Source organism: Oncorhynchus nerka, linkage group LG7, assembly GCF_034236695.1.
Source record: "Oncorhynchus nerka isolate Pitt River linkage group LG7, Oner_Uvic_2.0, whole genome shotgun sequence".
In the NCBI taxonomy this organism is placed as follows: domain Eukaryota; kingdom Metazoa; phylum Chordata; class Actinopteri; order Salmoniformes; family Salmonidae; genus Oncorhynchus; species Oncorhynchus nerka.
The window spans coordinates 82,304,437-82,321,664 of NC_088402.1; the positions used below are offsets into that span (position 1 = coordinate 82,304,437).

At 54.2% G+C, this 17,228-nt stretch overlaps 1 protein-coding gene across 1 annotated transcript in view; it reads right to left on the reverse strand.

Moving 5' to 3' along the window:
* Window positions 1-17,228, reverse strand: part of LOC115132510 (uncharacterized) — a 153,024-nt gene that overhangs the window by 49,826 nt on the left and 85,970 nt on the right. The window contains exons 8-11 of the mRNA XM_065021095.1: window positions 7,610-7,946; window positions 6,378-6,496; window positions 5,947-6,147; window positions 317-4,357 (exon numbers count right to left, since the gene is read on the reverse strand). Of these exons, the coding sequence (XP_064877167.1) occupies window positions 317-4,357; window positions 5,947-6,147; window positions 6,378-6,496; window positions 7,610-7,946 (4,698 nt within the window). The remainder of the gene's footprint in view (window positions 1-316; window positions 4,358-5,946; window positions 6,148-6,377; window positions 6,497-7,609; window positions 7,947-17,228) is intronic.

Here is a 17,228-nt window from a genome sequence, read left to right on the forward strand (position 1 = left end):
TGAACTGAATTGGGAATAAATAAAAAATGACTGTATTTTAATGTAAGTTAAAGGACAACACTTGATCATGTTGTTGTAGTACTGCTAAGTTTAAATCTGAACAAGTACCATACAAATGTACTTAGCGTAACTGAGTAAAAGGAGCTTTTCTTCAAAAAAATAAATAATGTGTTTTATTCTGTATCTTAAAAAGGGTGCGGCCCTTGGATTTCTCTCTACTGTATTCACATTTCTAGAACCGGCTGGTTATTGGCTGCAGATAGTGGTAGTAGTGGAACAGTCTGCTGTAGTGGTAGAGTGGCATGCACTTCTGTACCTGAGCAATGCTCAGCAGAGCAGGGTCACAGTCTGGGAGCGAGGTTGAGGTTGGGGGCAGCAGCGAGGGGGCGTTAGAATCAAGGGGCTGAGCAGCAGCGGCGGCAACAGACGGGGGAGAAGTGGGTCCCGGGGGCCCATCAGCCAGGCCAGGCAGGGTTAGCTGACTCTCTGGTGGGGTGGGCTGGGTCTCTGGGCCAGGGGTAGCAGGACGGAGGGGTGGCAGGGAGGCAGGGTGGGGGTGAGATGCTGTATGAGTGGGGCAGGGGGGCATGTGTGGAAGAGGGAGGGAAGTAGCCTGGGGGGGATTCAGAGGGTGCTGTTGCTCGGTGGTGGCAGCCACCAATGCGGCCTCAGCGAGCTGGGTCTCGGTGTGGACCTTCGTCTGGGCCAGTGTCTGGGTGTGAGTGTTTGCGAGAGCTTGCATGGCCGTCTGGGTGTGTGTGTGGGCGTGTAGCGGCTGCGTCAGCTGAGCCTGGTGCTGGGGGGATGGTGGAGGACCTCCTGCTCCTACCTGACTGTAGAGGGGTAGGGCTCTAGTCTGAGTCCCGAGCTGGGGCACGTTACTGGGGGCTGCTATCTGTGCTGGGTTAACAGTGGGCTGCTGGGGCAACAGATGTGCGGGGATCTGAGGAAGCGGAGAAGTCAGTTGACTTCGGTTGAGAGTGGGAATTGAGACTTGCTGCTGCTGAGGGGGAAGGGACTGCAGAGCCAGCTGGATGGGGGCTGGAGCTTGTCCAGTCTGTTGTTGTATGTGTTGGGACGAAGCAGAGCCCAAGGTGGTAGGGTCTATGACCTTGGCTGCAGGGGCTGCAAGGACAGTTCCAACAGATCCAGGGGACAGCATCATCTGCTGGTTCTGCAGCATGAACTGTTGTTGATCCTTCAGTATCTGCTGTTGTTGTTGTTGTGGTACTTGTTGAATGATCTCCTGTTGTTGATCCTTCAGTATCTGCTGTTGTTGTTGTTGTGGTACTTGTTGAGTGATCTCCTGTTGTTGATCCTTCAGTATCTGCTGTTGTTGTTGTTGTGGTACTTGTTGAGTGATCTCCTGTTGTTGATCCTTCAGTACCTGCTGTTGTTGTTGTTGTAAAACTTGTTGAGTGATCTCCTGTTGTTGCTCCTTCAGTACCTGCTGTTGTTGTTGTTGTAAAACTTGTTGAGTGATGTCCTGATGTTGCTGTTGGACTGGCTGCATGGTTTGCTGTTGTGTGGGCTGAAGTGCAGTGACATACTGCGGTGCCAATAGGCCGGCTGGAGCCTGGTGCTGGAGTTGAGGCTGCACCACCTCTGGAAGTTGAACACTGGGCTGCACTAAAGACTGGTGCTGGGGTTGAGGCTGGACCTGGCTTTGCATGGGGGGTATTGAAACTGGAGGTTGGGGTTGGACCAGAGCTGTGCTCTGATGCTTAGGAGGCATCATCTGAGTCTCAAGAACTTTTGGAATCTGAGTCTGAGTCAGGGCCTGGGTTGGGTGCAAAGGCTGGGGAGTCTGCTGGATGACTGACTGCCCTGGTGCCTGGGTCTGTATTAGAGCTGGCATCTGATGGGGAGCCTGTACCAGAGGAACCTGAGGCTGGATAGGGATCGGAGGACTTGGTGCCTGGAATGGGGCCACCATGTGAGATGGAATCTGGACCTCGATCATCTGGGGCTGGGCTTGGTGTGGAGGCTGGGTCTGGGCTTGGAGTACTGGGACTGAGACATTTCCCTGGCTCTGAGGGTGAGCTTCATTCCGAGCTTGAATCTGGGCCAGGACTTGGGCATGGGCTTGCACTACAGCCGGAAGAGCTTGGCTGGAAATCTGTAGCTGAATGTCTACAGGTATCACTTCCTGACCCTGGGCGGCCATCTGAGCTTGGACCTGAATGTCCTGTATAACCTCTGCTGCTGGTATGCCTGGGACCATAAGGGGGATCTGAGGCTGAGGTTCAATGACAGAGCTCTGATGGTGCTGCTGATGTTGCTGGGCAACGTACGCCTGTTGTTGTTGCTCCAGTAAGATAGGTTGTTTTTGTTGTTGTCGTTGTTGTTGTTGTATCAGCACCACTTGCTGTTGTTCTGTCAGTTGCTGCTGGGTTAGGCTAGTGTGACTAGGTGGAAACAAAGCAGGGTTTTGCAACATACATACATCAATCTGTTGCTGTTGAATCAATGCTTGCAGCTGCTCACATTGTTGCAGAATTAAAGCGGTCTCTTGTTTCTCGCTTTGTTGTACTTGAATTATGGTGGTTTGCTGGTGCTGCTGCGGTTGCCCAGTCTCTTGCTGTTGTTGAATCTGTTGCTGCTGCTGTTGTAGCAAACCCTGTTGGTTAATTCTCTCCGCTTGTTGTTGCAGTAGCAATGCCTGCTGTTGCCGTTGTTGTTCAATCTGTTGTTGTAACAGAGCTTGCTGCTGTTGTTGCTCTAATTGCTGTTTCTGTAAAATCACTTGTTGCTGTTGAAGCTGTTGCTGTTGTAGCATGGCTTGCTGTTGTTCCAACTGTTGCTGAAGCACAGCCTGCTGGTGCTGTGGGTTGACTGGATGACTGACGACCGCCTGTTGTTGTAGTTGGGTCGGTTGTTTCAGCACAGCTTGCTGTTGTTGTTGCAGCTGTTGTAAATCAATTTGTGGTTGTTGTATCTGGCTCACTTGGTGAGCCTCCAGTTGTTGTTGTTGTTGTTGCTGTTGTTTCTGTAGGAGCGCTTGCTGTTGCTCTAGCTGGTGCTGTTGTAGTTGTGCCTGTTGTTTCTGTTGCTTTAAGGCTTGCTGTTGCTGCTGCTCTTGTTGCTGCTGTTGTAACAGAGCTTGCTGCTGCTGTTGCTCAAATATCTGCTGTTGTAACAATGCTTGCTGCTGCTCCAGTTGGTGCTGTTGTAGTTGCGCCTGTTGTTGCTGTTGTAGCAAAGCCTGTTGCTGCTGTTGCTCAAGCTGCTGTTGTATGTACACTTGCTGTTGTTGTTCTAGTAACATTGCTTGTTGTTGTTGCTGATGTTCTATCTGGTGTTGTTGGTGTAGTAACAATATTTGCTGCTGTTGCTGCTGCTGCAGTTGTTGCTGCTGTTGTACGTCAATTTGCGGTGGTTGCGCATAGGCTTGGGTTTGATCCAATTGCTGTTGCTGCAATGACAATCCCTGTTGTTGCTGCTGCTGTTGTTCCATTGATTGTTGGTGTTGTAAGGCCTGATGCTGCTGTTGTTCCAGTGATTGTTGTTGTTGTTGTAGTAAGGCCTGATGCTGCTGTTGTTCCATTGATTGTTGTTGTTGTTGTAGTAAGGCCTGATGCTGCTGTTGTTCCATTGATTGTTGTTGTTGTTGTAGTAAGGCCTGATGCTGCTGTTGTTCCATTGATTGTTGTTGTTGTTGTAGTAAGGCCTGATGCTGCTGTTGTTCCATTGATTGTTGTTGTTGTTGTAGTAAGGCCTGATGCTGCTGTTGTTCCATTGATTGTTGTTGTTGTTGTAGTAAGGCCTGATGCTGCTGTTGTTCCATTGATTGTTGTTGTTGTTGTAGTAAGGCCTGATGCTGCTGTTGTTCCATTGATTGTTGTTGTTGTTGTAGTAAGGCCTGCTGCTGCTGAACCAAAGCTTGCTGCACATACACTTGCTGCTGTGGCTCAGTAGTTTGCTGCTGTTGGATTGCTATAGTCTGCTGTTGCTGCTGCTGTTGTTCCATCTGTTGCTGTACCGCCTGGTTCTGGGGAATTACACTGGCCTGTTGTTGATGTTGTTGTTGATGATGCTGAAGCAGGGCGGCTTGTTGAGCCTCCATTTGCTGCTGCTGCTGTTGCTCAATCAGTATCTGTTGTTGTTGTTGTTGAACAATGGTCTGCTGCTGTGGGATCATGTCAGGCAGTGCTTGCTGGGTTAAAGGCTGGGGTGTCATCTGGATGACATTGGGAGTGACGTTGGCCTGGGCCTGTTGTGGGAGAGGGACCATGGCCCCCACTCGTCCTGTTGGGTCCCCCGCTAACATGGGAGCTGGGAGGATGTTGAGCTGGGCTTGGGGAGAGACTGGGGGTGCGTAGGACAGGGAAATCTGTGACCCATCTGAGTGGTATGACTGAGATTGTTGGTGGATTGTAGTCGCAGGGTGACAGAGGGATGGTCAGGTGGGCAGAGGGATGGTCAGGTGGGCAGAGGGATGGTCAGGTGGGCAGAGGGATGGTCAGGTGGGCAGAGGGATGGTCAGGGTGACAGAGGGATAGTCAGGTGGGCAGAGGGATGGTCAGGTGGGCAGAGGGATGGTCAGGTGGGCAGAGGGATAGTCAGGTGGGCAGAGGGATGGTCAGGTGGGCAGAGGGATGGTCAGGTGGGCAGAGGGATGGTCAGGTGGGCAGAGGGATGGTCAGGGTGACAGAGGGATAGTCAGGTGGGCAGAGGGATGGTCAGGTGGGCAGAGGGATAGTCAGGTGGGCAGAGGGATGGTCAGGTGGGCAGAGGGATGGTCAGGTGGGCAGAGGGATAGTCAGGTGGGCAGAGGGATGGTCAGGTGGGCAGAGGGATGGTCAGGTGGGCAGAGGGATGGTCAGGTGGGCAGAGGGATGGTCAGGTGGGCAGAGGGATGGTCAGGTGGGCAGAGGGATGGTCAGGGTGACAGAGGGATAGTCAGGTGGGCAGAGGGATAGTCAGGTGGGCAGAGGGATGGTCAGGTGGGCAGAGGGATGGTCAGGTGGGCAGAGGGATGGTCAGGTGGGCAGAGGGATGGTCAGGGTGACAGAGGGATAGTCAGGTGGGCAGAGGGATGGTCAGGTGGGCAGAGGGATGGTCAGGTGGGCAGAGGGATGGTCAGGTGGGCAGAGGGATGGTCAGGGTGACAGAGGGATAGTCAGGTGGGCAGAGGGATGGTCAGGTGGGCAGAGGGGTGGTCAGGTGGGCAGAGGGATAGTCAGGTGGGCAGAGGGATGGTAAGGTGGGCAGAGGGATGGTCAGGTGGGCAGAGGGATGGTCAGGTGGGCAGAGGGATGGTCAGGTGGGCAGAGGGATGGTCAGGGTGACAGAGGGATAGTCAGGTGGGCAAAGGGATAGTCAGGTGGGCAGAGGGATGGTCAGGTGGGCAGAGGGATAGTGAGGGTGACAGAGGGATAGTCAGGTGGGCAGAGGGATGGTCAGGTGGGCAGAGGGGTGGTCAGGTGGGCAGAGGGATGGTCAGGTGGGCAGAGGGATGGTCAGGTGGGCAGAGGGATGGTCAGGTGGGCAGAGGGATGGTCAGGGTGACAGAGGGATAGTCAGGTGGGCAAAGGGATAGTCAGGTGGGCAGAGGGATGGTCAGGTGGGCAGAGGGATAGTCAGGGTGACAGAGGGATAGTCAGGTGGGCAGAGGGATGGTCAGGTGGGCAGAGGGGTGGTCAGGTGGGCAGAGGGATGGTCAGGTGGGCAGAGGGATGGTCAGGTGGGCAGAGGGAGTTATGGTAAGAGAGGAGAGGGAGGATTGAGGTGGAGAGAGAAGGTAAGTGTAAATATTAATCATAGGATTTAATCAAAGAATTATAAACAGTTTCAAAGAACATGAAAGCATAATTATGATAATTGGAATTGTCATTATTGTTAAAGAACTGATAAAATATTAAGGTGAAAATTAAGAGTTATTTGGGAAGGTTCAAACTGTAGTGTTTTTGAGACCAGGGTCGATAGAGATGCAGATCCACTCACCTGTGAATACTGCTGTGGTATATCTGGTGAAACCTGTGTTGGCATGGCAACAGGCTGAACGTAAGTCTGCTGACCATCAGGAGCCCCACCACCACTTTGGCCAATGGACATGCCGGAAATCCCACTACTCTGACCAATAAGCACATTCGGAACTCCTCTGCTCTGACTAATTGGGAACATTTTGGTGTGGGCCATAATTGCCTAAAAATAAATAATAGACAATATAAGTTAACGTGATTGCAGGGTTGCTGAGTGAAAATAAGATTTCAATCTCTTTGTAAACTGGATTCTCCAAAACAGGAACAACCATAACATTGTGTATGTTCCAAATAGCACCCTAGACTCTACATGGTGCACTTACATGGCCCTGGTCAAAACTAGTGCAGTACATAGGGAATAGGGTGCTATTTGATATGTAGCCATAGACTTGCCGAAGCAGCAGCAGGGAGGTTGGATTGAGAAAGCACGTAGGACTCCCGTTGCTGAGGGTACGCCTGGCTCTGGCCATTGGCATAGGACTCACAGCTGGCTGAAACAATGCTCTCCCCTCCTGAAGTAAATACAATGGGAGGTGTGAAACAATACATTTTGGGGGGATATTGAAAATATTTCATACAATTTTTTTATACTGGTATCATTCTGTCCACATTCCAAAAATATGTGTATCTGTTACATGTTCAATATACTTTGTTTGATGTTGTTACGGTGGTAGGTAGTGTATGTACACTAATGCCGCGTTCAAGACAACTGGGAACTCTGAAAAATACGAGGTCAAATCATGACGTCAGTGATTTTCAGGTAGGAAAGTCAGAGCTCTAGAAAAAGGCCCGAGTTCCAATGTTGGAATTCCAAGTTAGATGACCATTCAAATCGATATTTCCCAGTCGGAGCTCGTTTTTTTCCCGAGTTCTCGGTTGTTTTGAACGCACTGAAGTCGGGAAGTCTGCGATTTCCGAGTTTCCAGTTGTTTTGAACGTGGCATTTGTATACAAAACATTATGAACACCTGCTCTTCCTTGACATAGACTGACCAGGTAATTCCAGGTGAAAGCTATGATCCGTTATTGATGTCACTTGTTAAATCCACTTCAATGTAGAGGAGAGGAGACAGGTTAAATAAGGATTTTAAAGCCTTGAGACAATTGAAACATGGATTGTGTATGTGTGCCATTCAGAGGGTGAATGAGCAAGACAAAATATTTAAGTGCCTTTGAACCGGGTTTGGTTTTTGTTAACATTTTACATTTTGTACTTTTTCCCCAGACTGATCCCCCATGAGAATCGCACCCACAACCCTGGTATTGCAAGCACCATGCTCTACCAACTGAGCCACATGGGACCCAAAAACTGCAACGCTGCTGGGTTTTTCACGCTCAACAGTTTCCCGTGTGTACCAAGAATGGTCCACCACCCAAAGGACATCCAGCCAACTTGACACAACTGTGGGAAACATTGGAGTCAATATGGGCCAGCATCTCTGTGGAACGCTTTCGATACCTTGTAGAGTCCAAGTCCCCAACGAATTGTGGCTGTTCTGAGGGCAAAAGGGGGTGCTGGGGGCTGGCAATATTAGGAAAGTGTTCATAATGTTTTGTACAGTCAGTGTATGTGTATTGTACAGTAGGAACCTATCTGGTAAGCCTCTGATAGAGTCGTACAGTACCTGTGGGTAGGCTCAGAGGATTCCCACTGTGGATCTGCTGCTGTTGCCTCGTATGCTGATCTGCCTTTGGTATCTCCTCAGCCTCCCCCTGCCCACCACCTCCCCCGCCTCGCCCTGTCAGCCCAGCCACCCCAGGCCCCAGGGAGGAGGTGCAGGAGGGGTAAGTGTTGGTGTAGGAGGAGGTGAGGGTGGAGTCCCGTCTCTCAACAAAGCCTTGCTGCTGTTGGAGCAGCTGCTGCTGGCGTCTCTCACGGGACTTCTTGATGAGCGTGACACGGTCGCGGATTGATTTCCCCACCACTTTAGCATCGCTCTCATGGAAGAAGCCCGACTTCACCTGGCGAGGAGGGGGAAGAGAGAAAAGGAGGGGGGGCGGGGTGGAGCGAGAGAGGGAGAGGGAGAGAGAGAGTAAGACAGTGAGAGAATGAGAGCGAGAGGGGGCGGAGAGAGACATTAAAAGCATTGCAAGGAAACCTTGATTAATGAGCCGTGGACTTTGCAATTCATCAAAGCAACTCCAGACCCCACCTTTCCTGTGGCCCTCTCACCTTCCCTGTAGTTCTCTGAGAAGCCCTAGTTATTCCTGTTCCGACCTGCACTGCTCTCTCTCATATCATTTTCACACTAATGAGCTGAGCCGACCTTTACTGTACTGTACTGTGCTGTGCTGTGCTGTACTGTACTGTGCTGTGCTGTGCTGTACTGTGCTGTGCTGTACTGTGCTGTGCTGTACTGTGCTGTACTGTGCTGTGCTGTACTGTGCTGTGCTGTGCTGTGCTGTACTGTGCTGTGCTGTACTGTACTGTGCTGTGCTGTGCTGTATTGTACTGTGCTGTGCTGTGCTGTATTGTGCTGTGCTGTGCTGTGCTGTACTGTGCTGGCCTGTACTGTACTGTGCTGTACTATACTGTGCTGTACTGTGCTGTACTGTACTGTGCTGTACTGTACTGTACTGTGCTGTACTGTACTGTACTGTGCTGTACTATACTGTGCTGTACTATACTGTGCTGTACTGTACTGTGCTGTGCTGTGCTGTGCTGTACTGTGCTGGCCTGTACTGTACTGTGCTGTACTGTACTGTGCTGTACTATACTGTACTGTGCTGTACTGTACTGTGCTGTGCTGTACTGTACTGTACTATACTGTGCTGTACTGTACTGTGCTGTACTGTACTGTGCTGTACTGTACTGTGCTGTACTATACTGTGCTGTACTGTACTGTACTGTGCTGTACTGTACTGTGCTGTACTGTGCTGGCCTGTACTGTACTGTGCTGTACTATACTGTGCTGTACTGTACTGTGCTGTGCTGTGCTGTGCTGTACTGTGCTGGCCTGTACTGTACTGTGCTGTACTGTACTGTACTGTGCTGTACTATACTGTACTGTGCTGTACTGTACTGTACTGTGCTGTGCTGTACTGTACTGTACTGTACTATACTGTGCTGTACTGTACTGTGCTGTGCTGTACTGTACTGTACTGTGCTGTACTATACTGTGCTGTACTATACTGTGCTGTACTGTACTGTGCTGTACTGTACTGTGCTGTACTGTGCTGGCCTGTACTGTACTGTGCTGTACTATACTGTGCTGTGCTGTACTATACTGTGCTGTACTGTACTATACTGTACTGTACTGTGCTGTACTATACTGTGCTGTGCTGTGCTGTGCTGTACTGTGCTGTACTGTGCTGGCCTGTACTGTACTGTGCTGTACTATACTGTGCGGCCCACGCTTGGATTGCGTCCTACCTGACAGGTCGCTCCTACCAGGTGGCGTGGCGAGAATCCGTCTCCTCACCACGTGCTCTCACCACTGGTGTCCCCCAGGGCTCTGTTCTAGGCCCTCTCCTATTCTCGCTATACACCAAGTCACTTGGCTCTGTCATAACCTCACATGGTCTCTCCTATCATTGCTATGCAGACGACACACAATTAATCTTCTCCTTTCCCCCTTCTGACGACCAGGTGGCGAATCGCATCTCTGCATGTCTGGCAGACATATCAGTGTGGATGACGGATCATCACCTCAAGCTGAACCTCGGCAAGACGGAGCTGCTCTTCCTCCCGGGGAAGGACTGCCCGTTCCATGATCTCGCCATCACGGTTGACAACTCCATTGTGTCCTCGTCCCAGAGCGCTAAGAACCTTGGCGTGATCCTGGACAACACCCTGTCGTTCTCAAATAACATCAAGGCGGTGGCCCGTTCCTGTAGGTTCATGCTCTACAACATCCGCAGAGTACGACCCTGCCTCACACAGGAAGTGGCGCAGGTCCTAATCCAGGCACTTGTCATCTCCCGTCTGGATTACTGCAACTCGCTGTTGGCTGGGCTCCCTGCCTGTGCCATTAAACCCCTACAACTCATCCAGAACGCCGCAGCCCGTCTGGTGTTCAACCTTCCCAAGTTCTCTCACGTCACCCCACTCCTCCGCTCTCTCCACTGACTTCCAGTTGAAGCTCGCATCCGCTACAAGACCATGGTGCTTGCCTACGGAGCTGTGAGGGGAACGGCACCTCAGTACCTCCAGGCTCTGATCAGGCCCTACACCCAAACAAGGGCACTGCGTTCATCCACCTCTGGCCTGCTCGCCTCCCTACCACTGAGGAAGTACAGTTCCCGCTCAGCCCAGTCAAAACTGTTCGCTGCTCTGGCCCCCCAATGGTGGAACAAACTCCCTCACGACGCCAGGACAGCGGAGTCAATCACCACCTTCCGGAGACACCTGAAACCCCACCTCTTTAAGGAATACCTAGGATAGGATAAAGTAATCCTTCTCACCCCCCTTAAAAGACCTAGATGCACTATTGTAAAGTGGCTGTTCCACTGGATGTCATAAGGTGAAAGCACCAATTTGTAAGTCGCTCTGGATAAGAGCGTCTGCTAAATGACTTAAATGTAAATGTAATACTGTACTGTGCTGTGCTGTGCTGTGCTGTACTGTACTATACTGTGCTGTACTATACTGTGCTGTACTATACTGTGCTGTACTGTACTGTGCTGTACTGTACTGTACTATACTGTGCTGTACTATACTGTGCTGTACTATACTGTGCTGTACTATACTGTGCTGTACTGTACTGTGCTGTACTGTACTATACTGTGCTGTACTATACTGTACTGTGCTGTACTATACTGTACTGTGCTGTACTATACTGTACTGTGCTGTACTATACTGGGGCCATGCTAGAAAGGACAATCTAAAATAAAAAATAACGCGCAGAGTACGTTTTGGGTTGGTATCATAGTCTGAAAAGGGTATCACTGTCTCACCATCTCTCTCTCCCCCCCTCTCCTTCCCCCCACTAGTTCCTCAGCACTGTCACTCTCTAGGTTCCTCCCACCCCTCCTCTCTCTCTCCACCTCTCTCTCCCCCCCTCCCTTCCCCCCACTAGTTCCTCAGCACTGTCACTCTCTAGGTTCCTCCCACCCCTCCTCTCTCTCTCCACCTCTCTCACCATCCCCTCTCCTTCCCCCACTAGTTCCTCAGCACTGTCACTCTCTAGGTTCCCCCACCCCTCCTCTCTCTCTCCACCTCTCTCACCATCCCCTCTCCTTCCCCCCACTAGTTCCTCAGCACTGTCACTCTCTAGGTTCCCCCACCCCTCCTCTCTCTCTCCACCTCTCTCACCATCCCCTCTCCTTCCCCCACTAGTTCCTCAGCACTGTCACTCTCTAGGTTCCCCCCACCCCTCCTCTCTCTCTCCACCTCTCTCACCATCCCCTCTCCTTCCCCCCACTAGTTCCTCAGCACTGTCGCTCTCTAGGTTCCCCCACCCCTCCTCTCTCTCCCCTCTCACCATCCCCTCTCCTTCCCCCCACTAGTTCCTCAGCACTGTCGCTCTCTAGGTTCCCCCCCCCTCCTCTCTCTCCCCCTCTCTCACCATCCCCTCTCCTTCCCCCCACTAGTTCCTCAGCACTGTCGCTCTCTAGGTTCCTCCCACCCTCCTCTCTCTCTCCACCTCTCTCACCATCCCCTCTCCTTCCCCCCACTAGTTCCTCAGCACTGTCGCTCTCTAGGTTCCCCCCACCCCTCCTCTCTCTCTCCCCTCTCTCACCATCCCCTCTCCTTCCCCCACTAGTTCCTCAGCACTGTCGCTCTCTAGGTTCCTCCCACCCCTCCTCTCTCTCCACCTCTCTCACCATCCCCTCTCCTTCCCCCACTAGTTCCTCAGCACTGTCACTCTCTAGGTTCCTCCCACCCCTCCTCTCTCTCTCCACCTCTCTCACCATCCCCTCTCCTTCCCCCACTAGTTCCTCAGCACTGTCGCTCTCTAGGTTCCCCCACCCTCTCTCTCTCCACCTCTCTCACCATCCCCTCTCCTTCCCCCCACTAGTTCCTCAGCACTGTCGCTCTCTAGGTTCCCCCCACCCCTCCTCTCTCTCTCCCCCTCTCTCACCATCCCCTCTCCTTCCCCCACTAGTTCCTCAGCACTGTCGCTCTCTAGGTTCCTCCCACCCCTCCTCTCTCTTTCACCATCCCCTCTCCTTCCCCCACTAGTTCCTCAGCACTGTCACTCTCTAGGTTCCCCCACCCCTCCTCTCTCTCTCCCCCTCTCACCATCCCCTCTCCTTCCCCCACTAGTTCCTCAGCACTGTCGCTCTCTAGGTTCCTCCCACCCCTCCTCTCTCTTTCACCATCCGCTCTCCTTCCCCCCCACTAGTTCCTCAGCACTGTCACTCTCTAGGTTCCCCCCACCCCTCCTCTCTCTCTCTCCCCTCCCTCACCATCCCCTCTCCTTCCCCCACTAGTTCCTCAGCACTGTCACTCTCTAGGTTCCCCCACCCCTCCTCTCTCTCTCCCCCTCTCACCATCCCCTCTCCTTCCCCCCACTAGTTCCTCAGCACTGTCACTCTCTAGGTTCCTCCCACCCTCCTCTCTCTCTCCACCTCTCTCACCATCCCCTCTCCTTCCCCCACTAGTTCCTCAGCACTGTCGCTCTCTAAGTTCCTCCCACCCCTCCTCTCTCTCTCCCCCTCTCTCACCATCCCCTCTCCTTCCCCCCACTAGTTCCTCAGCACTGTCACTCTCTAGGTTCCTCCCACCCCCCTCTCTCTCTCCACCTCTCTCACCATCCCCTCTCCTTCCCCCCACTAGTTCCTCAGCACTGTCACTCTCTAGGTTCCTCCCACCCCTCCTCTCTCTCTCCACCTCTCTCACCATCCCCTCTCCTTCCCCCACTAGTTCCTCAGCACTGTCACTCTCTAGGTTCCCCCCACCCCTCCTCTCTCTCTCTCCCCCTCTCTCACCATCCCCCTCTCCTTCCCCCACTAGTTCCTCAGCACTGTCGCTCTCTAGGTTCCTCCCACCCCTCCTCTCTCTCCCCTCTCACCATCCCCCTCCTTCCCCCACTAGTTCCTCAGCACTGTCGCTCTCTAGGTTCCTCCCACCCCTCCTCTCTCTCTCCACCTCTCTCACCATCCCCTCTCCTTCCCCCACTAGTTCCTCAGCACTGTCGCTCTCTAGGTTCCCCCCACCCCTCCTCTCTCTCTCCCCCTCTCTCACCATCCCCTCTCCTTCCCCCACTAGTTCCTCAGCACTGTCGCTCTCTAGGTTCCTCCCACCCCTCCTCTCTCTCCACCTCTCTCACCATCCCCTCTCCTTCCCCCCACTAGTTCCTCAGCACTGTCGCTCTCTAGGTTCCCCCACCCCTCCTCTCTCTCTCCCCTCTCTCACCATCCCCTCTCCTTCCCCCCACTAGTTCCTCAGCACTGTCGCTCTCTAGGTTCCTCCCACCCCTCCTCTCTCTTTCACCATCCCCTCTCCTTCCCCCCCACTAGTTCCTCAGCACTGTCACTCTCTAGGTTCCCCCCACCCCTCCTCTCTCTCTCCCCCTCTCTCACCATCCCCTCTCCTTCCCCCACTAGTTCCTCAGCACTGTCGCTCTCTAGGTTCCTCCCACCCCTCCTCTCTCTCTCACCATCCCTCTCTCCTTCCCCCCTCTCCCTCTCTAGTTCCTCAGCACTGTCACTCTCTAGGTTCCCCCACCCCTCCTCTCTCTCTCCCCTCCTCACCATCCCCTCTCCTTCCCCCCACTAGTTCCTCAGCACTGTCACTCTCTAGGTTCCCCCACCCCTCCTCTCTCTCTCTCCCCTCTCTCACCATCCCCTCTCCTTCCCCCACTAGTTCCTCAGCACTGTCACTCTCTAGGTTCCTCCCACCCTCCTCTCTCTCTCCACCTCTCTCTCTACCATCCCCTCTCCTTCCCCCCCTAGTTCCTCAGCACTGTCACTCTCTAAGTTCCTCCCACCCCTCCTCTCTCTCTCCCCCTCTCTCACCATCCCCTCTCCTTCCCCCCACTAGTTCCTCAGCACTGTCACTCTCTAGGTTCCTCCCACCCCTCCTCTCTCTCTCCACCTCTCACCATCCCCTCTCCTTCCCCCCACTAGTTCCTCAGCACTGTCACTCTCTAGGTTCCTCCCACCCCTCCTCTCTCTCTCTCCACCTCTCTCACCATCCCCTCTCCTTCCCCCACTAGTTCCTCAGCACTGTCACTCTCTAGGTTCCCCCACCCCTCCTCTCTCTCCCCCTCTCTCACCATCCCCTTCCTTCCCCCACTAGTTCCTCAGCACTGTCGCTCTCTAGGTTCCTCCCACCCCTCCTCTCTCTCTCCACCTCTCTCACCATCCCCTCTCCTTCCCCCACTAGGTCCTCAGCACTGTCACTCTCTAGGTTCCCCCCACCCCTCCTCTCTCTCTCACCATCCCCTCTCCTTCCCCCACTAGTTCCTCAGCACTGTCGCTCTCTAGGTTCCCCCACCCCACCTCTCTCTCTCCACCTCTCTCACCATCCCCTCTCCTTCCCCCCACTAGTTCCTCAGCACTGTCACTCTCTAGGTTCCTCCCACCCCTCCTCTCTCTCCACCTCTCTCACCATCCCCTCTCCTTCCCCCACTAGTTCCTCAGCACTGTCACTCTCTAGGTTCCTCCCACCCCACCCTCCTCTCTCTCTCACCATCCCCTCCTTCCCCCCACTAGTTCCTCAGCACTGTCACTCTCTAGGTTCCTCCACCCCACCCCTCCTCTCTCTCTCCACCTCTCTCACCATCCCCTCTCCTTCCCCCACTAGTTCCTCAGCACTGTCACTCTCTAGGTTCCCCCACCCCTCCTCTCTCTCTCACCATCCCCTCTCCTTCCCCCACTAGTTCCTCAGCACTGTCACTCTCTAGGTTCCCCCACCCCTCCTCTCTCTCTCACCATCCCCTCTCCTTCCCCCACTAGTTCCTCAGCACTGTCGCTCTCTAGGTTCCTCCCACCCCACCTCCCTCTCTCTCTCACCATCCCCTCTCCTTCCCCCCCACTAGTTCCTCAGCACTGTCACTCTCTAGGTTCCCCCCACCCCTCCTCTCTCTCCCCCTCTCACCATCCCCTCTCCTTCCCCCACTAATTCCTCAGCACTGTCACTCTCTAGGTTCCTCCCACCCCTCCTCTCTCTCTCCACCTCTCTCACCATCCCCTCTCCTTCCCCCCACTAGTTCCTCAGCACTGTCACTCTCTAGGTTCCTCCCACCCCTCCTCTCTCTCTCTCCTCTCTCACCATCCCCTCTCCTTCCCCCACTAGTTCCTCAGCACTGTCACTCTCTAGGTTCCTCCCACCCCCTCTCTCTCTCCACCTCTCTCACCATCCCCTCTCCTTCCCCCACTAGTTCCTCAGCACTGTCACTCTCTAGGTTCCCCCCACCCCTCCCTCTCTCCTCTCTCTCACCATCCCCTCTCCTTCCCCCCACTAGTTCCTCAGCACTGTCGCTCTCTAGGTTCCCCCCACCCCAGCTCTCTCTCTCCACCTCTCTCACCATCCCCTCTCCTTCCCCCACTAGTTCCTCAGCACTGTCACTCTCTCTTCCTCCCACCCCTCCTCTCTCTCCCCCTCTCTCACCATCCCCTCTCCTTCCCCCACTAGTTCCTCAGCACTGTCGCTCTCTAGGTTCCCCCCACCCCTCTCTCTCTCCCCCTCCTCTCCTTCCCACTAGTTCCTCAGCACTGTCGCTCTCTAGGTTCCTCCCACCCCTCCTCTCTCTCTCCCCTCTCTCACCACCCCTCTCCTTCCCCCCACTAGTTCCTCAGCACTGTCACTCTCTAGGTTCCCCCCCCCTCCTCTCTCTCTCCCCTCTCTCACCATCCCCTCTCCTTCCCCCCACTAGTTCCTCAGCACTGTCACTCTCTAGGTTCCTCCCACCCCCTCCTCTCTCTCTCCACCTCTCTCACCATCCCCTCTCCTTCCCCCACTAGTTCCTCAGCACTGTCACTCTCTAGGTTCCTCCCACCCCTCCTCTCTCTCTCTCCCCTCTCTCACCATCCCCTCTCCTTCCCCCCCACTAGTTCCTCAGCACTGTCACTCTCTAGGTTCCTCCCACCCCTCCTCTCTCTCACCATCCCTCTCCTTCCCCCACTAGTTCCTCAGCACTGTCACTCTCTAGGTTCCCCCACCCCTCCTCTCTCTCTCCCCTCTCTCACCATCCCCTCTCCTTCCCCCCCACTAGTTCCTCAGCACTGTCACTCTCTAGGTTCCCCCCACCCCTCCTCTCTCTCCCTCTCTCACCATCCCCTCTCCTTCCCCCACTAATTCCTCAGCACTGTCACTCTCTAGGTTCCTCCCACCCCTCCTCTCTCTCTCCACCTCTCTCACCATCCCCTCTCCTTCCCCCCACTAGTTCCTCAGCACTGTCACTCTCTAGGTTCCTCCCACCCCTCCTCTCTCTCTCCCCTCTCTCACCATCCCCTCTCCTTCCCCCCACTAGTTCCTCAGCACTGTCACTCTCTAGGTTCCTCCCACCCCTCCTCTCTCACCATCCCCTCTCCTTCCCCCACTAGTTCCTCAGCACTGTCACTCTCTAGGTTCCCCCACCCCTCCTCTCTCTCTCACCATCCCCTCTCCTTCCCCCACTAGTTCCTCAGCACTGTCGCTCTCTAGGTTCCCCCACCCCAGCTCTCTCTCTCACCTCTCTCACCATCCCCTCTCCTTCCCCCCACTAGTTCCTCAGCACTGTCACTCTCTAGGTTCCTCCCACCCCACCTCTCTCTCTCCACCTCTCTCACCATCCCCTCCTTCCCCCCACTAGTTCCTCAGCACTGTCACTCTCTAGGTTCCTCCCAACCCCTCTCTCTCTCCACCTCTCTCACCATCCCCTCTCCTTCCCCCACTAGTTCCTCAGCACTGTCACTCTCTAGGTTCCTCCCACCCCACCCCTCTCTCTCTCTCACCATCCCCTCTCCTTCCCCCACTAGTTCCTCAGCACTGTCACTCTCTAGGTTCCTCCCACCCCACCCCTCCTCTCTCTCTCCACCTCTCTCACCATCCCCTCCTTCCCCCCACTAGTTCCTCAGCACTGTCACTCTCTAGGTTCCCCCACCCCTCCTCTCTCTCTCACCATCCCCTCTCCTTCCCCCACTAGTTCCTCAGCACTGTCACTCTCTAGGTTCCCCCCCACCCCTCCTCTCTCTCTCACCATCCCCTCTCCTTCCCCCACTAGTTCCTCAGCACTGTCACTCTCTAGGTTCCTCCCACCCCACCCCTCCTCTCTCTCTCACCATCCCCTCCCTTCCCCCCACTAGTTCCTCAGCACTGTCACTCTCTAGGTTCCCCCACCCTCCTCTCTCTCCCTCTCTCACCATCCCCTCTCC